At 41.8% G+C, this 22,963-nt stretch overlaps 3 protein-coding genes across 8 annotated transcripts in view; 2 read left to right on the top strand and 1 right to left on the bottom strand.

Annotated features, from left to right (window-relative positions):
• The window catches only part of PHF20 (PHD finger protein 20), a 164,030-nt gene extending 155,762 nt beyond the window's left edge, over positions 1-8,268 (top strand). For all 6 annotated transcript variants that reach the window (XM_073236666.1, XM_073236663.1, XM_037012865.2 and 3 more), the window contains 2 exons: positions 1,420-1,603; positions 5,757-8,268. In XM_073236666.1, coding sequence (XP_073092767.1) covers positions 1,420-1,603; positions 5,757-5,899 — 327 coding nt within the window. In that variant the 3' untranslated portion in view covers positions 5,900-8,268. The remainder of the gene's footprint in view (positions 1-1,419; positions 1,604-5,756) is intronic.
• A 1,603-nt stretch (positions 8,269-9,871) lies between these two features.
• On the bottom strand, positions 9,872-11,198 carry SCAND1 (SCAN domain containing 1). Its single transcript, XM_017647726.3, has one exon. The coding sequence runs from the start codon at positions 10,672-10,674 to the stop codon at positions 10,117-10,119; it is 558 nt and encodes a 185-aa protein (XP_017503215.2). The 5' UTR covers positions 10,675-11,198; the 3' UTR covers positions 9,872-10,116.
• A 10,746-nt stretch (positions 11,199-21,944) lies between these two features.
• The window catches only part of CNBD2 (cyclic nucleotide binding domain containing 2), a 64,479-nt gene continuing 63,460 nt past the window's right edge, over positions 21,945-22,963 (top strand). Inside the window, exon 1 of the mRNA XM_037012695.2 lies at positions 21,945-22,585. Within this exon, the coding sequence (XP_036868590.2) occupies positions 22,475-22,585 (111 nt within the window). The 5' untranslated portion in view covers positions 21,945-22,474. The remainder of the gene's footprint in view (positions 22,586-22,963) is intronic.

Below are 22,963 nucleotides of genomic sequence, written 5' to 3'. Positions count from 1 at the left end.
AATCCTTAATAGCCCTGACCAAAAAAAGTCTGTTTTGTCAAAGTATTTGCTGGTTTCATGAGTTTTCCCAAGAGCTACAGTTTTTTGTAATTCTCTTCTGGAGCTCCCTTGTTTCATCTTCGTGCTAATGTTGTCACCTTTAACTCTTCACTGGTCTTTATCTGCTCTGTCTTCAGCTGTCAGTGAGGCTTCGGCTTCGTGTGATTCGAGATCTTTTCCATCCTTGTCCTTACTCTCATAGACTTTACTCTGCGGGTTGGTGTCACTGACCTTAAATATGTTGCTGCATATTGCCAAGAGGGAGCATCCTAAATTACAAGCCTCAGGGGTTGGCACTGTGCCTATGCAGCCTGTGCTTTAACAGTGCCAGGCAAGGCTGTTAAGACAGTCTTTGGAGACAGATCAGTTTCAAGCCTGAGTTCAGCCACTTAACTGTGATTCTGAGTGGGCTTCCTCACCTACCTGTAGTAGGAGCAGTGACAGTGCCCTCTCGATTATTGTGCAACATGTTTGTGGAAAGCTCTTAGTGCATTGCTCTGCACAAAGGAAACTCTAAAGAAATATTAGCTGAAATCTATTTTATTTCAAATGAATGAATGAAAGGTTGAGATCACAAACCCTAGAGAAGGTTTATGATCCTGCAGACTAGGCAGATTTCTTAGATGCATCTGGCACATAGTAAAAAAATCAGGAAATATTGGGCATAAACAAGGCTGCAAGGGTTAAGAATCTCTTTCATTGGTGGCAAACTGACCATATGTCAGGACAGTTTTGTAAACCTTATCCTATTTCTTCCTCATGAACCTTTTTTTTTATTAAAGTATCATTGATATATACTCTTATGAAGGTTTCACAAGAAAAACTATTTGGTTATTACTTCACCCTTATTATCAGGTCCCCTACCCCATACCCCATTGCAGTCACTGTCCATCAGTGTAGTAAGATGCCACAGAGTCCCTCATGAACCTTCTTAAAGTAGGATTTACTATTTACGTCTTTCCCAAGAGGGAGCAGAGGCTCTGGGAGGTCAAGTAACTAATCTAGGTTTGCTCATTCAGCAAGGCACAGAGCTAAGACAAAATTAGTTTGTCTGACTCCCTCATACTAACCCTTCTCTACACTTTCCCTGCTCTACTATGATCTCAGGGCTCTGGAAGACATTCTGTGAGGCCACTTCAGGCCTAGGGCATAGGGCCAGTCACTGGGAAGCAGCCTTGGGGCCCTCTGAGCCAGAGGTCTGTGCTGCCCTAGGGTAGTTGTGATTGGTACAGCAGGCATGCTTATGTCTGGTGCCCGAGAAAGAAGGAGGAAAGGAGACAGAGACTTGGAATATCCAAACTGCAGCTGTGTTTCCAGATGGTTGCAGTAGGAGCTAGGAGCTGGCTTCACCCAGTAACGTAAATGCTATTGCTTCCCTAGGTGAGGGACTATGCCTCCAAAAAGCTCCTACCAGAGGAAGCCCCTGCTTGGAAGCTGCTGGACAGAGGCGGAGAGGGGCTGCTGAGCTCTCAGCACCAGTGGCAGTTTAACCTGCTGACACATGTGGAATCTCTTCAGGACGAGGTCACGCACAGGATGGACTCCATTGAAAAGGAGCTGGATGGTAGGGATCCTTCCTTGGCTCCCTGCCTATTGGCAAGCGCTGTGAGCCCACTGGAATGAGCTGTTCTCTGAACCCCCATCTGGTGCTGCAGGGACAACTAAGTTTTCTTGCCTCCTCCTCTTTTCAGTCTCAGCCACCTCTGTCTCCTCTCAACATGGGCAAACCTTACTTTTAGTATTTATTGAGTTCTCCTAAGGTCTGCTGGATGTCAGGGGTCCTGCCTCACTTATCCAATCCCAATGCAAAGTAGAGTGTGGCCTCTGCAGGCAGTGTTACTAACCAAGCTTTGTGGGGAACTGAAACTTTGACTTGAGTTTTTAGGATGTCTGAGGATTAATCTAAAAAAACCTTTTATTTCAGCTGTTGATAAAATCTGAAGTGAAGCCTTCTGTTTGTAAGTAGAGATTTAGGAACTTTAGGACTAGTCATTTGTGTAGCCCCTGGGTATTTCTCCCAGTTGTTAAGTGATACAGGTAGACCTGGAGGAGTGGACTTGTGTTGGTGAATACGATCAGGTTTAGTCTTATAATCCTCAGAAATTTGCCAGTTTGGGTTTTGAAGATAAAATCCTTTTTGATTGCTTACTTTTATTTCTTAATTATTTGTTTTTATTCTTAAAATGGAACCCAACTAAGAAATATTCTGTTTGAGGCTTCTTAGTACAGTCAGGCTATTGTTACTGCAATTGGGGATTAAAACATGCTTGCATGAAATAACTCAGGAAAGTGCCCTATGTTACAGAAGCTAGGGTGATGAAGTGTGGCCAGGACATGTGTATGGCTGAGGCTGACGAAGAGAAAACTGCGGGGAGGGGATGACAGGATGGCTTCCTGAAACTCTGGGGACTGAAGTGGAGCCTTGAAGAGAGTGATAATTTCTGTAGAGAGAGGGTGACTCAGGGTGGAAGATAAGAGGACTGGCTTGACTGGAAAGGGCCCTGTTGGAGGATAGAGAGAGAGAGACCTTCATGCCCTGGACCTATGGGCTGCTCCTAAGGCAAACCTGCGGAACTGGGGATGGGCTATACAGGGCCCGTTTCTGGAAGGGGGAGTGTTCCTGTCTCTTACTCCTAAAAGATTCCTTGGGCTTCCTAGAATTGAACTTATGTCACTGTCTGTGAAAACCCTGTTATTAGAGGGCTGAAAGAGGATCGAATGCCAGACTGAAAATGGTAGATTTTGAGAGAATGGCAGTAGGAGTGGCTCTGGGCCCTGAGAGAAGGCTTAGCACCAAGGAAACAGGGTGAATGCTCTGTTGTTAAAGGAAACAGGGTGAACCTGTTGTTAGGGGAGCAGTCATAGCCCTGTACTTATTCACTGACTTACTCCTCCTGCCCGGCATGGGCTGCTCCAGCCCTGGGCTCACTGGGTAGGACGTGTGGTGAAGATGGTAAGCCTGGGCTCTTTTCTCTGGTCTCCCAGAGGCCCACTTATATATCCCGCTGACTTGGGGCCACCTAATCTCTTAGTGTTCTAATACTCCAGGCCCTGAGAGGTACCAAAGAAACACAAAAATGTTTAAAGACTTTTATTCAGATAAACAGACTTTGCATTGTTAATTTAAGATTCCCCATCAGAGTCCCATTTTATTTCTACTGTAGTAGGGAATGAATTCTTCAGTTCATCTAAATACCATTAAGGTAAACTTAGCTACCATAGGAATTTAGATACAATATTCCTTTTTAAAAAGCCTAGTAAGTTATTATATTGATTCACACTTTTAAAAATGTCATTGTATTCCCAAATTCCAGGAATTAGAACATGGATACCTTTGCAGGTGGTGGGGGGCAGTTATCCTGCCTATGCAGGATCTGTTAGTACTACTTTTGTATTACTGTAAAATATTACATGTGAGCAGGAAGAGGAATAAAGGAACTAATAGAGTTAAAAAAAATGTCATTGTTCTAATATTAACTGTTATTTAATAATTTATATAGTGTGAACAGTATTATAAAGCTAAAAGACAAAAGATGTTTTATGAGCATAAAAATGTTGACTCTTTTAACATTAGTATTATTTTAAGTAAAAAATGTTAGCATTGGCCTCTGTCCAGATGGTCTGGAAGAATATTTGAAATGAAACTTACTTTTGTAACCTTCTGCCTTGCTTGCAATCATTATCCTGCTAAGAAGCTCTTGAGCCTCCTTAAAAGAAACTTGGGTGATGGTCCAGCATGTGATGCAAAGAGAAGGCTGGCTTGCTGGGTGCTGGGTTGCAGAGGGGATTCTACTGGCTCCCACAATTCTGAGTCCATTCTTTAGCCCTGCAGATCTCCAGAGAAGGCTTCTACCATAGGGGCTCCCAACACTCATCTTAATCAAGCTGAGAGGCCTAGACTCTTCTAGTGTGCACACTGGTGCTCCTCTTCTTTGTGCATGCCTTCTGGGTCACCAGCATGTTGGGGGATGTCTTTCTTGAACCTAAAACCAGATGAGAGGTAGGTAGTGGCCTTAAGAGGGGCCTCTCAGCCATTGTAGGATCATCTTGCCAAGGGCAGACTGACTGATATTCTCTCTGTTGGAATTCACCCAGCCAGCCCTGACTGCCTCTTCTCCAGACTCACCAGGAGGGCTCTCCCAATATGGACTTTGGGTCTTCCCTCCGCTTATTCTTGGGCCCCTTTGCTGAGGAGTCCCCTGTCTCCTAGTAGTTTTTAAGACTTGATGTATTGAAACTGGTCACTATGGAGTTTTGCTCAGAAGGTCAGTAGTCACTCTCATGTGACTTTGACCCTTTATTCTTGGTTTTCAAGTTCAGGTCTGAGAAGGCAGTCTTATTTTTCTTATTTTCAAGTCCTTGTACTTGTTTGGGATCCAGAGGAAGGAAGGTTCTTCCTCCTTGGAACCCCCAAGAAGAAGTCTGGAAGAGGAAGGTAGATGAGCTCTGCTCTATGTTACACAGACTAAGGTTGTGATGTGTGGCTGAGCAGTCAGTGGGGCACTTCCCTAGACCATTTCCACATCCTCTTACTGCCTTTGTTGAGTGCCTGCTATGTTCCAGGCATAACAGAGTGTTAGGGATTATAATGGTGAGCAAGACAGACTACATCTCTGCCCTTATGGAGCTTGATCTTCTGGTAGAGACAGATAATCAGATTATCCCATTTTATATATATATATATATTATAAACCATGTGCTCCCAAGGAGGAGAGCATGTGATAGCAGAGCACCCATAACGCAGGGACCAGCTTCGGGTGTAGAGTTGAGGAAGGCTTCCCTGAGAAATAACTTGCAGGGAACAAAGGATTTAGAGAGATGGGAGGGAAGATAGAGGGCTGGGTGTGAGGGGGGAAGAGGATTGTGTGTGAGGCTGCAAGCTGCTTGAGGAATAAACACTAAGTGGGTTTCTTTCTTTCTGTACCTCTGGCTCCAGGGTCCCCTGGCAGGCAGGGTAAGCACAGGACCTACCTGGAAGGGCTGGCTCTTGTCAGAGAGGCAGGGTTCCAAGATGGCCTCTCCCCAAATGCCAAAGCTTCATGGAGTGGCTTGGGAAGAACAGACATCTTCCTATAGAAAAATCCCTGCTGTCAAAGGCAAGGAAGCTTTTTAGGTACTGAACCAATTAGTACCTGGACATCTTACATTACAGAGAGAAAATAAAATCAGAGTATTATGTGCTTACTAATGATAGGAATATAAAATAAATCAAAATTTATGGTGGTAAAAATACATGTTTGCAAATCCCTTTAAGATTCTTATTTTTCCTAATACTAGGCTCTTTGGTTTTTAACGTGGGATAGCCTTATAAAGATTGGGCAGTAACACTGAGAATGGTGGATCCTTCCAAGCCTTGTAGACTGTACAGCTGCATTAATAGTCATTAGCTACATATAGCTATTTAAATGAATTAAAATTGAATAAAATTTAAATTCAGTTCTTCAGTAACTACATATGGTTAGTGGTTACTATATTAGACAACACATAGACCATTTCTATCATTGCAGAAAGTTCTATTGGACTGCACTGCTCCAAAGCATTTTAAGCTTTGTCCTAGGAGGTAATACTTGCAGAGAGGCTGATGAGTCAGTGTTGCCTTGGCCCTCCTTCCTGCCCCCCAAGAGTGGTCAGATGGGATGAGGTTCTGAAATTCTTGCTGATGTTTTTTCAGATCAAGTATTGGGAACTCATGGGTCTTCTCTCTCTTCTACCTACAGTGTTGGAGAGCTGGCTGGACTATACTGGGGAACTGGAGCCCCCAGAGCCGCTGGCTAGACTTCCGCAGCTCAAGCATTGCATCAAGCAGCTGCTGATGGACCTGGGCAAAGTGCAGCAGATCGCACTCTGCTGCTCATCATGAAACTGGGCACCCAGAACTGATGGGGCACAATCCTGAGGCACCTGCAGGAGGAGCTTTGCATATTTAAACAAATAAACCTAGCATGCTGAATGCACGTGACACCAACTGACTTCAGGGATCTGGGCAGGGGGTGTGATGGACATTGGACAAAGAGGCCATTTTGGCTGCTGGAGGGCAGGGTGCTCTGATCTCGAAGCCTACCAAGGAGGTAGTAAATAGACTTGGGATTACCTTCCTCTGTGCACATTGTTTGGAGAGTGAGTCTTTTTGCACAAACTTCACTTGGAATCGTGCCACTGATAAATGGAATGAGAGCCAAAAAAGTTTAGTTGGAAGCAGTTGTAAATTCAACTTGCAGCTTATTTAATTGACTTTTCTGTCAGGTAGGGGCACATGCCAAGACTTTGGGTTTCTGCCTGGTATGGATGTAAGCAGCAGGCATCATTCTCATTTTTCCAGCTACTTGGGAATGTCGTTACTTCACCATTCTGTGGCGATTGGGAAGGAGCAGAGGCCTTGGCTGCTCTGTTTTCTCCCTAGGATTCTTCACTTTTCTCACCTCATCTCTTGCATCAGTTCATGGTCCTGGGGACAAGTTTTGTATGTTTTCACTTCAGAGGTGGCTGGGTTGTGTCTTTTGTAGTAGAACCTGTACTGCCTATGGAAGAACTACAATCTCACTAAAAGAATCTAGGAGCAATTTCAAACTGAAGCAGGCAGGGTCTGGAACCCAAAGGACAGCATTTTCTATCCACTTCTTAATACTGACAGCTTTCCAGTTCTATTTAATGTCCAAAAAATGTTTCCCAAAATTTTGAACTCTTTCACTGTAAAGATTTGTTACAAAGAACATTGTGTGGGGAATTATCTTATTTTATATTGTTGTAAACAAACTTCAGATTCTACATGTGCCGCTTTTCTCCTTCCCTAAAGGGTGTGTATGTTCAGTAGTTGGAATTTTCAGAATTGTTTTAATATACTTTAACACTTTAAATATCCTGTTTGTATTATTTTGTGAGATCAAGGTGATTATGCTGCTTAAGGTCCAGGTACAGTTTGTACCTTTTGAGAATATTTGTTACTCTTGCAGGTCATGGTTCCAAGTGTAATTGCTATATTGTTTTTCCTTACTAGGCAAAGTTAAAATGTTCCATGCTTTGAGGAGTGATCTGTTTTACCATGTAATTTTCTTAATTGCTAAAGGCAAAAATCTAAGCACAGTTGTCCATTAATACTCACAAGTTAATTATGGGTTTATGAATCTGTAATGTTATATGCTGCAAATATTTACTATGTAAACGTGAAGTAGCCCATATCTCAGTAGCAATGACAGTATTTCCAGCTTTAAGGCACAGGTCAGTGTGGTCATGAAGGCCTCTATACCAAGATCTGTTTCAGGGAATTCTCTAATGATTCATGCACCATTTGACATAAAGTGAACTTAGGACAACTCGACCTGCTGTAGCTTACCCATCAGCGGGATTCATGTGGCTGTGACGTCTATAATAATGCTGACACAATTCCTTTACAAGAGGCTGTTTCTCCCATTGCTAACATTGGTGTTGCTGGTGTGGGAAGGCATGCTCAAGGAGTGTTCATAGCATTATGTTTTGCATAATTTGTCAGACAGCCACATTATAATAATTGTGTGATGCTTGTCTGAAAGGAATGAAACAGGATGATTTTCTGTAGCCACAACTGAGGTATGATGATTTTTGTATTATTAGATTACTGATCTTTCCTGAAAATACATTTGAGCACCACATCTGGGGAAGCTGTAACTTTAAGGTAGTCAATCTCTTGTCTTTTTTGAAAGATTTAAGCCGAAACTGAGTTACCCTAATTTTGCCAAGTGGCCATTATTGGGTTTATTAAGTTTTGTAAAAGGAAATAATCCCATTTTACTCGTTGTGATTTTTTGTCTTTAGGAAAGCAGGATGACTTCAAGTTCTGATAACCTCAGTGTGCTTCCCTAATTTAAAGCCATGTTAAGGGGCTCCATCCCCAATTCCTGGGCCAAGTTGAATTAACCCCAAGTTGGAGCACTGGAAACTCATTTGCAAATATTACTGTTATCATTTAGAAATATGTACACTACCTAAGTTTTCTTTTGAGAAAAACTATCCAACTATAAAAATTTGCCTTTGATAAAAACAGTTCTGGTTTGAATAATCATTGTTTCTCGAAGTGATGAGTGTATGCAAGGTGGACCCTTGATGAGCCAACATTGCACTGTGGATATATATATGTTTACGCGCTATTAGAACAGAAGGCGCTGTATATAGAAATGTTGCTTTGAAGCAATATTTGCAAAACATGCAAAGTTCTGTATCTGTATTTGGAAATAATAAAACAGGTTTTTGTTGCTATGTTTCAGTCATGTTAATTCAATTATAAAGTTGTCTACTCTATTTTTAAGGTGAATTATTTAATTTTCTATAAGCATCTTTTAAAGGAAAATTGACAAAATTTACATTCTAAACATTTACCATCTGCTGAGGGGCAGGTGCAAGCTCAAAATCCTAATTCCAATAAAGTATGCAAAATACTTTTGAATTCATCTAAGTGTCTTTAATATTCAAAAGATGCCCCACACTAGTTTCTAGTCCAGCCAGGCTCACTTTGTAGTGTGAGCATGGGCTTACTGGATTTTGATTGTTGAAAGCAGTGCAGAAAAGGAAGATCTGGCCTTCCTTACATTGAACGATTGCACCCACTTCAATGAAGAACCTTCTGCAAACCACACTGCCTGTGGGCCCGTCGGTTCTTGCCCAAGTCCTTGCCCCCCCGTTTTTTTAATCATTAATCTATAATAACATGAAGAACATTGTTTACTAGGCTGTCCACTAAGTTCCCCCCCACAAACCCCATTAGTCACTGTCCATCAGCATAGTAAGTTGTAGAATCACTACTTGTCTTCTGTGTTGCACAGCCCTCCCCTTTCCCCCACCCCCCACATTATACATGCTAATCATAATACCCTTTCTTCTTCCCCACTCTTGTCCCTCCCTACCCTCCCATTCTCCCCAGTCCCTTTCCCTTTGGTAACTGTTAATCCCTTCTTGGGTTCTGTGATTCTGCTGCTGTTTTGTTCCTTCAGTTTTTGCTTTGCTGTTATACTCCACAATGAGTGAAATCATTTGGTACTTGTCTTTTTCCTCCTGGCTTATTTCACTGAGCCTATTACCCTCTAGCTCCATCCATGTTGTTGCAAATGGTAGTATTTGTTTTCTTCTTATGGCTGCATAGTATTCCATTGTGTATATGTACCACTTCTTTATCCATCTACTGATGGACATTTAGGTTCTTCCATTTCTTGGCTATTGTAAATAGTGCTGTGATAAACATGGGGTGCATCTGTCTTTTTCAAACTGGGCTGCTGCACCCTGCCCCCCTTTTAAACTACTATGCTTATCAAAAAAACAAAGGGAGACAGCTGGAGACACTAACAGCTCCAGCAATGCTAAATAATCAGTTCACACCAGTTCTGCTTAAATCATTCCAGAGGCCTAAAATTTGGCAAAGAAAGAGGTGAAGTCTACACAGGCTTAAACCAGAGCTCACAAACACTTAAGAACGAGTCCATCTTTGTAAGGAACTCCACTAAAACACTAAAATAGCCCTATAGCTTGGGCCCAAGCGCAGGCTCCTGGAGCAAGGTGATGGCAGTACTGGCATAGAGGTTGCTGGTTAAGCATTTAATTGAGGCAGCTATTTGCACGATCCTACAATCACCTGTGAGGCAAGACGTATCACCATCACCTATCTTCTCAGGTAGAAAAAAGTTGAAATTACAGTTACAGGTAGGGGCGAATGTGTGAACCCAGGCTGCTAACCCTCGTTTACATAGACTCCCAACCACACAAAAGGAAACCCAAGTCAAGAACGCGCAGGAGGGAAATTTCCCAGATGTGGTGGCGGCCCAGGCCTAGCCAACCCGTAATGACCCCACAAAACCCAACGAAGGCCAACTGAATAGGAAACAAGCTTTATTCTCACGGGCTCCCAATTTGGTTTCGCCACTGCCAGAAAGGTCGAAAACAGGCTCGGGAAAATAAACTCGGGGACTAACGGGACAAAAGGGACACACCAGATTACAGGGGCTGCCAAAACTCGTTTTTCATTAACGCGGAATGGGAAGACAAGCTCTGGCCCTGGGACCCGATCATGGCTCCAGTCCAGGGAGCTACTGGCCCGGCCGGCCGCAGCTCCGCCGCTCAGCCAGTGATGCGCGCATTGGGGCGGCGGGGAAGCCGACGAGGCCGCGCCGCCTCGGGCATGATGGCAAGCAGCTGCTCGTGCACCAGCATCTCCACGATCTGCTCCTTAGTGCGGATGTCGGGCCGCAGCCACTGGCGGGAGAGCTCCCGCAGCTGCCGGAACGCCTCCCGTGGGCCTGCCGCATCTTGGTAACGGAATTGCCGGAAACGCTGGCGGAACGTCTCCGGGCCGGGCCGGGAGCCAGGGCCTGGCGGGGAGCGCGGAGCGGCTTCGGGAAGCGGCGCAGGGCTCAGGGAAGCGGGCCCGAGGGGCAGCGCCGGGGTCACGGAGGCCGCCGCGGGAGGCGTAGGGATCTCTTCGGGGACCGCGGCCTTGGGGTTGGAGGGCTCGTGGGCAGGCGGTGGGGCCTCAGGAGTCGACGAAGATCTCGCTGACTTACGCTCCGGCTCTAAGCTCAGGCCCGCTCCTTCCTCTTTCTCCCGCGGCTGAGCGGGGGCCCCAGGAACGACAAGGTTCTGCTCCGCGGCCGCCATGACTCCAGCTCTGCAGGTCATTCTTTGTTCTGGGTCCTCAGCGCTGCGTCTGCGCGCGGCGCGGTGAGGAGGCGTTTCCCGCGCTACCACGGGGAAGGCGGACGCAATAATACGGAGAGCACGCCGAGCTGACCTGCACCAGTTGAGCGCCGGAGCCGGCCGGAAGGGGAAGTCCCCGCTGGCTTTCTGTGATGAGCTAGGCACTAGAGCGCCCGGAAGCCGAGACGTGGCTCCAGGAAGCGGCGCCCCCTCGCGCTAGCAAGTCGTGTTAGGAGGCGGCGGCGGCGGCGGCGGCAGCGGCGGCAACGGTGCTGATACCCCATGGAAGCGTGCCCCGGGCTCTGGATGGTCTCTCCTCAGTTTACCTGTTCCAGCCGGAGGAAGTGGGGTTGGAGTCGGAGTCTGGGAAGGAGTCTAAGGAGCCTGAGGAGAAGGCCAAAGCAGTCCTCGTCCACTCTGATCGCTTCGGCATGCAGGTGACCTGCGCCTGCCCCTGTGTGCGCGCCTACTTGACCCTGAGCGTTTCTTAGCGAGAAACGGGCTCGCGGGCGCTGGCGCCTGGCCTATGGTGGTTGCTGTCGGGCTTCGCGGGAGGGTGCGACTCCCGGAAGTCTTCGTGCTGCGTCAAAAGAGGAGCGCGGTAGCACCCGCCTTATTGGAAGGAAGACGAGATATAACGTTAAAATACTCCACACACAGTAAAGTTTGCCCCTCCCAAGGCACACAGTACATGCTCGAGAACTCTTTGCCATTATTATTATTCGCGTGTCCTCTGAAAACAAAGGACAGGCTGTACTGTGGGTTCCGCTCATAACTTTAGGCTTAGTAAATAGACTAAGTGCGTTGCCCCGTATGGGGGCCACTAGCCAAAGTGCTCATTGAGCCACTGAAATGTGGTTAGTTGCAATTGGGATGTGCTGTAATGTAAAATACGCACAGGACTCAGTACGAAAAAGATAATGTAAGATACCTCAGTTTTTATATTGATTACATGTTGGATTGATAATATTTTGTATACATCGGGTCAAATAAATTACTAAAACTAATTTAATCTGTGTCATTTTACTTTTTAGATGTGGCTACTAGAAATTCTTAAGTTGCATATATTGTTGACATTATATTCCTGTTGAACACACTGTGCTACCATGTTGGAGTCAGGCTGCCTTGGTGGAATCCCCATTGCAAGGTTTATTTCTCTTAGGCCAGAGTTGTTGAGAGGATTAAATTAGTAAACCCCTTGGAAAGAAAGGGCTTTTTAAATGTTTGCTATTGTCTTCATTAGGTAAATTACTTGTCTCTAAGCCACCTTCTTATTTGTAAAATGTGGATGTAATAGAACTTACCTCGTAGAAGTTATGAGAATTCAGTAAGATGATGCTGGTAAAAAGTGTATGGCATCGACAGCCCTTACCTTCGGTAAGTGATATTATTCTCTGACAGCTGACTCACAAATATGATTTGTATCCCCTGTTTACATATAGGGAAATTAAAGCCCAGAGAAAGACAAGGGCCCTATGTGAAAGGTTTTGTATGATTCTTGCAGTCTCTTTGAGCTCTGTGAAGAATGAGTGGGCCTGTTTATTAATCATCAATGTGGCTGTGACCCTGATATAAAACTGCCTCCCTCATAGGATGTACTCTTAGATTATTATGAGTAGATCCTCACAGAACAGTTTCTAGCCTGAAAAACCTTAAAAAATTATTGTAATGGGTCTTCATTGATTTTTAGTTATTGGGAGATATCATAATGTAGTTGGGGGGGACACAGGGAAGGCAATATAACAGAGAAGACAAGTAGTGTTCTATAGCATCTTATTACTCTAATGGACAGTGACTGTAATGGGGTATGTGGTGGAGACTTGATAATAGGAGGAGTCTAGTAACCATAATGTTGCTCATGTAATTGTACATTAATGATACCAAAATAAAAAAAATTGGGAGATATCACACGTACATCCAGATTTCCAGCTTTTCTTGAAGAAAGTGGTCCAGCTGGATTGGCCGCACTGGTCCAACCCACATTCCTGCCAGTCAGCAATCATCTGGAACTGAGTAGAGTCTCCTTACATTAGATAAGATACTCTGTTGTAGATGGCCTCATTCCTCACCATTCCCTGTTCATTCTCTGAAACAGAATGTTGTTTTCACTTACTATTGCTCTCAGATTGTTGTTTTCCTTAGAACTGTTATTTTTTTCTGTGTTCTTCTCAGAGGTGGGAAATCAAGGGCCTGGAGTTCATTATACCTACTAGCTTCAAACCTTTACTTCCTCTGCCTGGCCTTGGAAAGTCTGGTTTGCTGTCCTGAATAAACCAAGAATCATATTCCCTATGTGCTAACCTTTGATATCCAGGATTAAGAGAGCACACCAAACCCTGTTGCAAGGACAAGGGATCATGGAAGGCTTCCCTGGGGAGGGGGCCTTAAGCTGAGACTCAAGAAGAAAAACAGTAGAGTTAGGGGCATTCCAGGTGGCATTCCAAGGCACACGTGAATGGGAGAAAAACGGGGGCTAGATGGGAGTGGGTGGGGTCTGGAGTAGAGATAAAAGCTGAGGTCAGATATTAAATCAAAAACCTAGAATTCCGTGTAGGAAAATTGAATCCTTGTCCTCTTGGGAAAGGGAATGAACTCTTATGGTACTTGGAGTCGTGGAATATTTGATCTCTAGTCTGTTTCTTTCATCCTTATTGAAATAATGGAATAGTAGAGATGGAATGTTAGAATGGAAGGGACCTTAGATTAAATTTAAAAACTGGGTTCACACAGACTCCAAGAATGAACTAGTGGTTACCGAAGGGGAGGTGTGTGGGAGGGTGGGTGGGGTGGGAGGGAGAAGGGGATTGAGGGGTATTAAGTTTAATACACGTGGTGTGGGGGATCACGGGGAGAACAGTTTAGCGCAGAGAAGGCACATAGTGAATCTGGCATCTTGCTGCACTGATGGACAGTGAATGAATTGGGGTATGAGTGGGGACTTGATGATATGGGTAAATGTAGTAACCACATTGTTTTTTCATGTGAAACCTTCATAAGAGTGTATATCAATCATACCTTAATAAAAAAAACTGGGTTCAGTTATTCTAACTCCTTATGGTCAGTAAGACCCCAGAATCTGAAAAAAAGTTATAATACCTCTTCCTAGAAGAGGGATACACTATGTTCTTCTGCATACAATTTCAGGTAACTTCCAGATAACTGTGAACTTACCCAGGGGGCCCAGTTTAAGTTAAAAAAATATATGTATTCCATTCTCCTGAATTCTGCAGGTTAAGAAGTCAAGACACCAAGAGGCAAAGGATTGAGTCAAAACCAAGAACCTAGTAAGGGGTTCCATGACAACAGAATTCTTTTGACTTCTAGTCAAATTCTCTTATCATTATGAGGCTCATATTAGACCTTTCTATTAGCACTAGGTTGAGAGCTCACTTGGAAGGGATCATAAATCATTCATGTCATATCACTTAGCTTCCAACACAAAGCCTGACTCCCAGGGTGACACTCAGTAAATGCTGATTAAAGGAAAAAGTGGACAAGCAGTAGATCATAGACCATCCTTGTGAAAGGACAACTCTAATAGGATTCCTAGTCTCAGACAAAAACTGGTGTTTTGATGGCTCACTATTGGGGGTTTGTGGAACAGAAGCCTGGATACTTTTTTTTTTTACTTAATTTTATCAAATGTACATCACAGTGGTTCAACAGTTCCCCACCACCACCCTCTCCCCTACCCCTTAGTAACCACTGGTCTCTTCTCAGTGTCTGTGAGTCTAGTGCTGTTCTTTTCCTTCCATTTTGCTATGTTTTTATATTCCACAAATAAGTGAAATCATATGGTATTTGTCTTTCTCCACCTGGCTTATGTCACTGAGCATAATACCCTCTAGCTCCATCCATGTTGTTGCAAATGGTAGGATTTGTTTTCTTCTTATGGCTGAATAATATTCCATGTGTATATGTACCACATCTTCTTTATCCATTCATCTACTGATGGACACTTAGGTTGCTTCCATATCCTGGCTATTGTAAACAGTGCTGCGATAAACATTGGGGTGCATATGTCTTTTTGAATCAGAGATCTTGTTTTCTTCAGGTAAATTCCTAGGAGTGGACTTCCTGGGTCAAGTAGTATCCCTATTTTTAGTTTTTTGAGGACCCTCCATACGGCTTTCCACAATAGTTGAACTAATTTACATTCCTGCCCATGTAGGAGGGTTCCCCTTTCTCCGCTTCCTCGCCAGCATTTGTAGTTCCTTGTCTTCTGGATGTTGGCTATCCTAACTGGTGTGAATATCTCATTGTGGTTTTAATTTGCATTTCTCTGATAATTAGCAATGTGGAGCATCTTTTCATTGCCTGTTGGCCATCTGAGTTTCTTCTTTGGAGAACTGTTTGTTCAGCTCCTCTGCCCATTTTTAAAATTGGATTATTTGCTTTTTGTTTGTTGAGGTGTGTGAGCTCTGTATATAATTTGGATGTCAACCCCTTGTCGGATCTGTCATTTATGAATATATTCTCCCATACTGTAGGAGGTCTTTTTGTTCTATTGATGGTGTCCTTTGCTGTACAGAAGCTTTTTAGTTTGAAATAGTCCCACATGTTCATTTTTGCTTTTGTTTCCCTTACCTGGGGAGATATGTTCATGAAGAAGTCACTCATGTTTATGTCCAAGAGATTTTTGCCTATGTTTTTTTCTAAGAGTTTTATGGTTTCATGACTTACATTAAGGTCTTTAATCCATTTTCAGTTTACGTTTCTGTATGGGGTTAGACAATAATCCAGTTTAATTCTCTTACATGTAGCTGTCCAGTTTTGCCAACACCAGCTGTTGAAGAGGCTGTCATTTTCCCATTGTATATCCATGGCTCCTTTATTGTATATTAATTAACTGTATATGCTTGGGATTATATCAAGGCTCCCTAGTCTGTTCCATTGGTCTATGGGTCTGTTCTTGTGCCAGTACCAAATTGTCTTGTTACTGTGGCTTTGTAGTTGAGCTTGAAGTCAGGGAGTGTAATTCCACCCCTGCTTTATTCTTCCTTCTCAGGATTGCTTTGGCTATTCAGAATCTTTCGTCGTTCCATATAAATTTTAGAAGTGTTTGCTCTAGTTCATTGAAGAAAGCTGTTGGTATTTTGATAGGGATTGCACTGAATCTGTAGATAGATGTAGGCAGGGTGGCCATTTTGACAGTATTATTTCTTATCCAGGAACACAGGTTGTGTTTCCATTTATTGGTTTCTTCTTTAATTTCTTTCATGAGTGTCTTGTAGTTTTCAGAGAATAAATCTTTCACTTCCTTGGTTAGGTTCATTCCTAGGTATTTTATTCTTTTTGATGCAGTTGTGAATGGAATTGTTTTCCTGATTTCTCTTTCTGCTAGTTTAACATTAGTGTATAGGAATGCAACAGATTTCTGTGTGTTAATTTTGTATCCTGCAACTTTGCTGAATTCAGACATTAGATCTAGTAGTTTTGGAGTGGATTCTTTAGGGTTTTTTATGTACAATATCATGTCATCTGCAAACAGGCACAGTTTAACTTCTTCCTTGCCAATCTGTATCCCTTTTATATCTTTGTGTTGTCTGATTGCTGTGGCTAGGACCTCCAGAACTATGTTGAATAAAAGTGGAGAGAGTGGGTATACTTGTCTTGTTCCCAATCTTAAAGGAAAAGCTTTCAGCTTCTTGCTGTTAAGTATAATGTTGGCTGTGGGTTTGTCATATATAGCCTTTATTATGTTGAGGTACTTGCCCTCTATACCCATTTTGTTAAGAGTTTTTTATCATGAATGGATATTGAATTTTGTTGAATGCTTTTTCAGCATCTATGGAGATGATCACGTGGTTTTTGTCCTTCTTTTTGTTGATGTGGTGGATGATGTTGATGGATTTTCGAATGTTGTACCATCCTTGCATCCCTGGGATGAATCGCACTTGATCATGATGGATGATCTTTTTGATGTATTTTTGAGTTCAGTTTGCTAATATTTTGTTGAGTATTTTTGCATTTATGTTTATCAGGGATATTGTTCTGTAATTTTCTTTTTTTGTGGTGTCTTTGCCTGGTTTTGGTATTACAGTGATGTTGGCCTTGTAGAATGAGTTTGGGAGAATTCCCTCTTCTACTTTTTGGAAAACTTTAAGGAGGGTGGGTATTAGGTCTTCACTAAATGTTTGATAAAATTCAGCAGTGCAACCAGCTTAGGTTTTGTTCTTAGGTAGTTTTTGATTACCAATTCAATTTCTTTGCTGCTAATTGGTCTATTCATATTTTCTGTTTCTTTCTGGGTCAGCCCTGGAAGAAAGTTGTCCATTTCTTCTAGGTTATCCAGTTTGTTACCATATAATTTTTCATACTATTCTCTCATAATTCTTTGTATTTCTGTGGTGACCGTAGTAATCTTTCCTTTCTCATTTCTGAATCTGTTTATGTGTGTAGATTCTCCTTTTTTCTTGATAAGTCTGGCTAGGGGTTTATCTATTTTGTTTATTTTCTCGAAGAACCAGCTCCTGCTTTCATTGATTCTTTCTATTATTTTATTCTTCTTGATTTTATTTATTTATGCTTTAATCTTTATTATGTCCCTCCTTCTACTGACTTTGGGCCTCATTTGTTCTTCCATTTCTAGTTTCATTAATTGTGAGTTTAGACTGTTCATTTGGGATTGTTCTTTCCTGAGGTAAGCCTGTATTGCAATATATTTCTCTATTAGCATGGCCTTCGCTGCATCCCACAGATTTTACAGTATTGAATTATTGTTGTCATTTGTCTCTATATATTGCTTGATTTCTATATTTATTTGGTCATTGATCCATTGATTATTTAGGAGCATGTTATTAAGCCTCCATGTGTTTGTGGGCTTTTTCGTTTTCTTTGTATAATTTATTTCTAGTTTCATATGTTTGTGATCTGAGAAGCTGGTTGGTATAATTTCAATCTTTTTTAATTTACTGAGGTTCTTTTTGTGGCCTAGTATATGATCCATTCTTGAAAATGTTCCATGTGCACTTGAGAAGAATGTGTATCCTGTTGCTCTTGGATGCAGTGTTCTGTAGATGTCCATTAGTCCATCTGTTCCAATACGTTGTTCAGTACCTCTGTCTCTTTACTTACTTTCTGTCTGGCTGACCTGTCCTTTGGAGTGAGTGGTGTGTTGAAGTCTCCTAAAATGAAAGAAACCCTGTTCTTTTAGTGGAGAATGTGGGCACAGGGTTTGTTTATTGCTATTGAGATAATCGCTGCTTCTGGGCTCTCTTATGGACCTACTGATAGTATATATCCTCCACTGAGTTCTCACACTGTATCACATTCTTGCACCTCTAACAGGAAGATGTTGCTCCTGGACTACCCTAGCAGGAGGAATTCTTGCCCAACAGCAAACCCAGCCAACAGAAGACACCACAGTTTAGCCAGTCAGAAGCCATTGTCACCCTGAACTCTTAACTTTCCTTCAGTGAAATTTCATTTTTTCTTTACTAATGATTTCCTTACCCCACCCTCCTATAAAAGCCTTCTGTTTTGTTTAACTCCTCAGAGTATCTCTCTGCATGCTGGATAATATGCTGTCTGATTCATGAGTGATTCGATAAAGCCAATGAGATCTTCAAATTTACTCATTTGAATTTTGTTTTTTAACAGTACTCACACACACATTGACATATATATTTCTACATCTCTCTATTGAAATCTATGAGTTCACACCAACATCTTCAACTCCAGCCCAAGATCACAGGGTTTATACTAGTTTTATTCCTTTGCATACATTTAATTCCCTTTAACAGAAGATCTTCTTTGACCAGTCCTAAATGTAACCTATCTCCCATTACTGCTGTGCACCGTCCTCCACCCCGATCCTCTTTGCTCTGCTCCGGGCTCCAACACCAGGTGCCAGCCTTCCACAGCCTCCTTCCACCCCCCAGGCAGATGCCTATCATTCTTGTTCCTCCCTGATGGCTTTTACACTGAATTATTCAGGAAGGGAGGCAGAAGGCAAACAATTTTTAAAAAGACTTTTAAAAAATTGTAAAATATATAAAGCATGAAATTTACCATTTCAGCTGTCTTTAAATGTATAGTTCAGTGGCATTAAGTATATTAACATTGTCATGTGACCATCACAACCATCCATCTCAAGCACTTTTTCATCTTCCCCAATTGAAACTCTATACCTATTAAACAGTAACGCCCTATTCCCCCTTCCTCCCAGCCCCTGGCAACCTACTTTTTGTCTATTAATGACTCTTGTAGGTACCTCATGTAAGTGGAATCCTTTTTTTTTTGTCCTTTTGTGACTGGCTTTTTTCACTTAGGATAATATCCTCAAGCTTCATCCACATTATAGCATGTGTCAGAATTTCCTTTTTAAAGTTAATATTCCATTATGTGTAGGTGTGTATTTGTGTGTGAATATCACATTTGGTTTATTCATTTGTCAATAGACATTCGGGTTATTTCTACCATTTGAGTATTGTGAATAATGCTGCTATAAACATTGGTGTACAGATAACTCTCAGTCCCTGCTGTCAATCCCTTTGAGTACATAATTAATTTTTTATATATAAAAAATTAAATCTATTTTATTTTTTCAGGAGCCACCATACAGTTTTCCACAGTGGCTCCACCATTTTGCATTCCCACCAACAATAACACATGTTGCGATTTCTCCACATCCTTTCTAACACTTGTTATTTTGCCTTATGTTTTAAACATGAGGTGTTCACTAGACATTTTTAAGATAAGTTACCAGTGAACAAGAAATTAAAAATTTCAACAGATGTAATCCTCCTATAATTTCATTTACACACACCACATTTTAATTTCAGCGGGCCAGCTATGATCATGGTGAAGAGGAAGCAGGTTTAGTTAATGAGGTGGTTTCGATAAAAAGCCCCAGGGTGTTTGTTCCATTTTGTGTGTGTGTTTTAATTTTTTATTATGAAGACCAAGAAGCTTGCTCTGATCTTCCTACTGGCTTTATTCTCCCTGATAGTCTGTATTATCAGTATGTTTGATCTTGGGGTGATGGTCTGTTTTTTCTTTTGATGGTTTAATGAGCTGGAGATAATTGGTCTAGGGTGCTTGATCGGGCTGGATTATGTTTGTAATTAACTCAGTTATTAGTAATTCTTGTTCATAATAAATAAATGTAAATTCAGAAACCTAGATACTTCACAGTCCTTTTGCCTTTCTCTTATTTCACTGATTTTTATTCAAATACAACCCTTCTAGTTCCCAGTTTTCAGTGAACCTGTTGTTTATGGTTTTCTATCAGTAGCTTCCTGTTTCTTATTGCACTGCATTGATTATGTTTTATTACTTAAAAATTGATTCATTTATCTGAATAGGTGATCTATACCTAGTACAAAATTCAAAAGTCAAAAAAGAGTAATGTTTTTCTTCTGCTTATTTTTTCATCCTTTCATGTTCAGTTTTAATTATTGTTGTTAGTTCCTTTTATATCTTTAAGTATGCTTCTACATTTGTTTCTTTTTTTATTGAATTTAAGTGGTATCTTAAGATCTGCAGCTATAAAAGTCAAAGAAACTCATGTACTTAGTCCTCTCAGTTTCTCTTCGTCTATATCTCCATACATGTTAGCTGTATTATTTCTTGGTTCCTTTTTAATTGTTCATTTCCAACTTCTTCACTTGCATTTTGCAATCCTATCCTCTGTATTCAAAGCTGAGCTTCCTTTTTGATGTTTCTGAAATGACCTCCACTTCTTTTTTTTTTCTTTGATATCATTTATATAAAATTTAAAAACATATGCACACCACACATACACAACTACAGATACCTATGCACTAAAAATAAAATAAATAAAAAGAATATGCATGGGAATGATAAAGCAATAATTTTTTTTTTTTTACAATCATTAATCCATCTCAAGTCTAATTCTCGTCAGTCTCCAATCTTCTGAAGCATAACGAACAAGTTCTTAGATGGTGAACAAATTCTTACATAGTGAATAAATTCTTACATGGTGAACAGTACAAAAATGACCTCCACTTCTAAAGTGTTTTTTTTTTAATACTACTTTCCTGAGCTCCACCAGTGCCATCTCCAGTTGCTTCATCATCTCTTCTTTGAACTATTGCATTTTTGCTTTCATCTCTTATTTTAAAATTCATTAAGCCCTTTGAGTTCTTTGTTGTTTATGGTTATCATCTGTATCATGTTAATTTTTTTCTGGTGATTGTCTTTCATTTGAGTTTTGTTTTTCTTGTTTTCTGCCTCCCTCTCCCATTTTCCTGTAATATATATATTTAGACCTGGTGCTATTTATTTTTTATCATAACTCCCCATTAAATGAAGTGAGTTCTTCCTGGACCAGTTATTTGTTGGAGTTGTGCATGGAGAAAGAACTAGAATAGGATTCCAGGCTGACAGGAAGTCTCTTATGGTCATTAGCAAAGCTCCTTATAACAAGGGTTTTGTGTGAGTGAATTAGTTTAGTTCTTTCCTCTTCCTGGCAAATGGAGCTTGGCAGCTACAGGGCTGTGTTTCTCTAGTCAGCCCACAAGCCTGCTTCTTGGTGCCACTGGCACCAGGGAGGCTCCCAGAACCAGCCCTTGCATCATGATCCCAGAGTTCTGCAGAAGGTGCTGTTGATTGTGCCTTCACATGTATTTTCACTCTTTTTTGGAGAACTCTGAACTCTGCCAGCAACCCTTGAGATCAGCTCCAGGCATTCTCTATTGGCATTAACCTTCTGTATCTTCTTCGTACTTGTCATTTCTGCACAGGCCAACATGATGGCTTCCTACTCCCAAGTACCTTTGCTGGGGGCTTTCTCTGGCCACTGGATTGCTCAGTCCAGAAATGTTGGCAAGTGAATGCTTCCAAGAGCAGCTTTCAACCAATGGGTCAGCTCTGAGGCATGTACTATGCAGTCTTGCTAAGGTCCCTGCATGTTGGAGCCCCAGTTTTTCACGAGTGACATGTTCATTAATATGTCCCTCTCAAAAACATTTTTTAAATGTGTGAATCAGATTTTTCCTCCTTAGGCAAGCTAACATTGGAGTGGAAGTGGTGAGAGAGCTCTTTTATGACTTCCTGTATTTCTTCTTTGAAAACTAGTCCATTTAGATGGCTTCTATTGGGATCACTGTGGTGAATTGTTTTCCTAGAAAATTACCCATAAAAATATTTGTGTTAACTAATTTGTCAAAACATGCCAACAGGCTAGATATGGCCTGTGGACCACCATTTTGTAACTATTGATGATAGTTAAAGTATTTTAGACCTAGTAGAGGCCATATAGATTCAGTACTGGACGTTGCAAATAGGTAAGATGGCTGGCAGGTAACAGAATTCTGTGAGGTCAGGACTTTAGTGAGTTGGAGAGTCCATTCCCCATCTAAAGATAAGCCAATTAAGTTTTAACAACATTTCTACCAAAATACCATGTGGGTAAAATAAAGCAGTCTGCAAGCTCAGTTTGGCCCATGGGTGGCCTGTTCATGACCTCTGCCAGCCCATCCTCACTTCCTACCACATCTCCTGTGCATCTCACATTTCAGCTACATCTCGTGCTCTCTGAACTGGTCCTGCCCTTTCTTCATGTATCTTTATAGCTTTTTTTATAGGAAGACTTTCTCTTATAGCTGTGAAAGTACTTTCCATCCCCACCATATTATGAACTGCTTGTGAGCAGAGACCCTTCCATCTAGAATCATCCATTGTGACATAAGGAGATTCCGAGGATGAGTTTTTCTCAGAACCATGCTTCCAGCAGCTGTTGTGTAGGCTATGAGAAGTCGAGAGAAGCTCTCTTACCTTGCCTCTGAAGGAAACTATTCATTTTTAATATAACTGGATGATTGGGAAAAGATTTGCGGTCCTACCCTTGAAAGACAAAGGGGCAAGTTGTGCCATTTCCCAAATCAAGAACCATGAACAGTCTTGGCAGGTCCTGAAGAAGGAACTGGTGAGTGTCAGGAGTCCTGGGAGAGGCTGATTTGCTCTCAGGTCTAATTCCAAATTCCCAGGGAAAAGATTGGATGGCCCATCTTGGATTAGGTGTTCTGTTAGTTTTCTAGTGCTGCTGTAACATATTGCTACAATTTAGTGGTTCAAAACAAAACAGATTTATTAATCTTAGGGAGGGGAGAAATCTGGCAAGGGTCTCTGTGGGCTAAAACCAGGGCATCAGCAGGACTGCATTTCTTTCTTGAGGTCCTGAGAAGAATCCATTTCCTTGGCTTGTCTAGCTTCTAGAGACGACCCATATTGCTTGGCTCACAGCCCCCTTCCTCTCTTTTCAAAGCCAGCAATGTTGACCTCTCTGACCATTCTTCCCTCAGAT

Source organism: Manis javanica, chromosome 5, assembly GCF_040802235.1.
Source record: "Manis javanica isolate MJ-LG chromosome 5, MJ_LKY, whole genome shotgun sequence".
NCBI classification, from domain to species: domain Eukaryota; kingdom Metazoa; phylum Chordata; class Mammalia; order Pholidota; family Manidae; genus Manis; species Manis javanica.
This window is presented reverse-complemented; position numbering and strand designations above follow the sequence as displayed.

Excerpts from the sequence above, each read along its gene's own strand:
- SCAND1 (XM_017647726.3), bottom strand. The coding sequence starts at position 10,674 with ATGACCTGCAGAGCTGGAGTCATGGCGGCCGCGGAGCAGAACCTTGTC.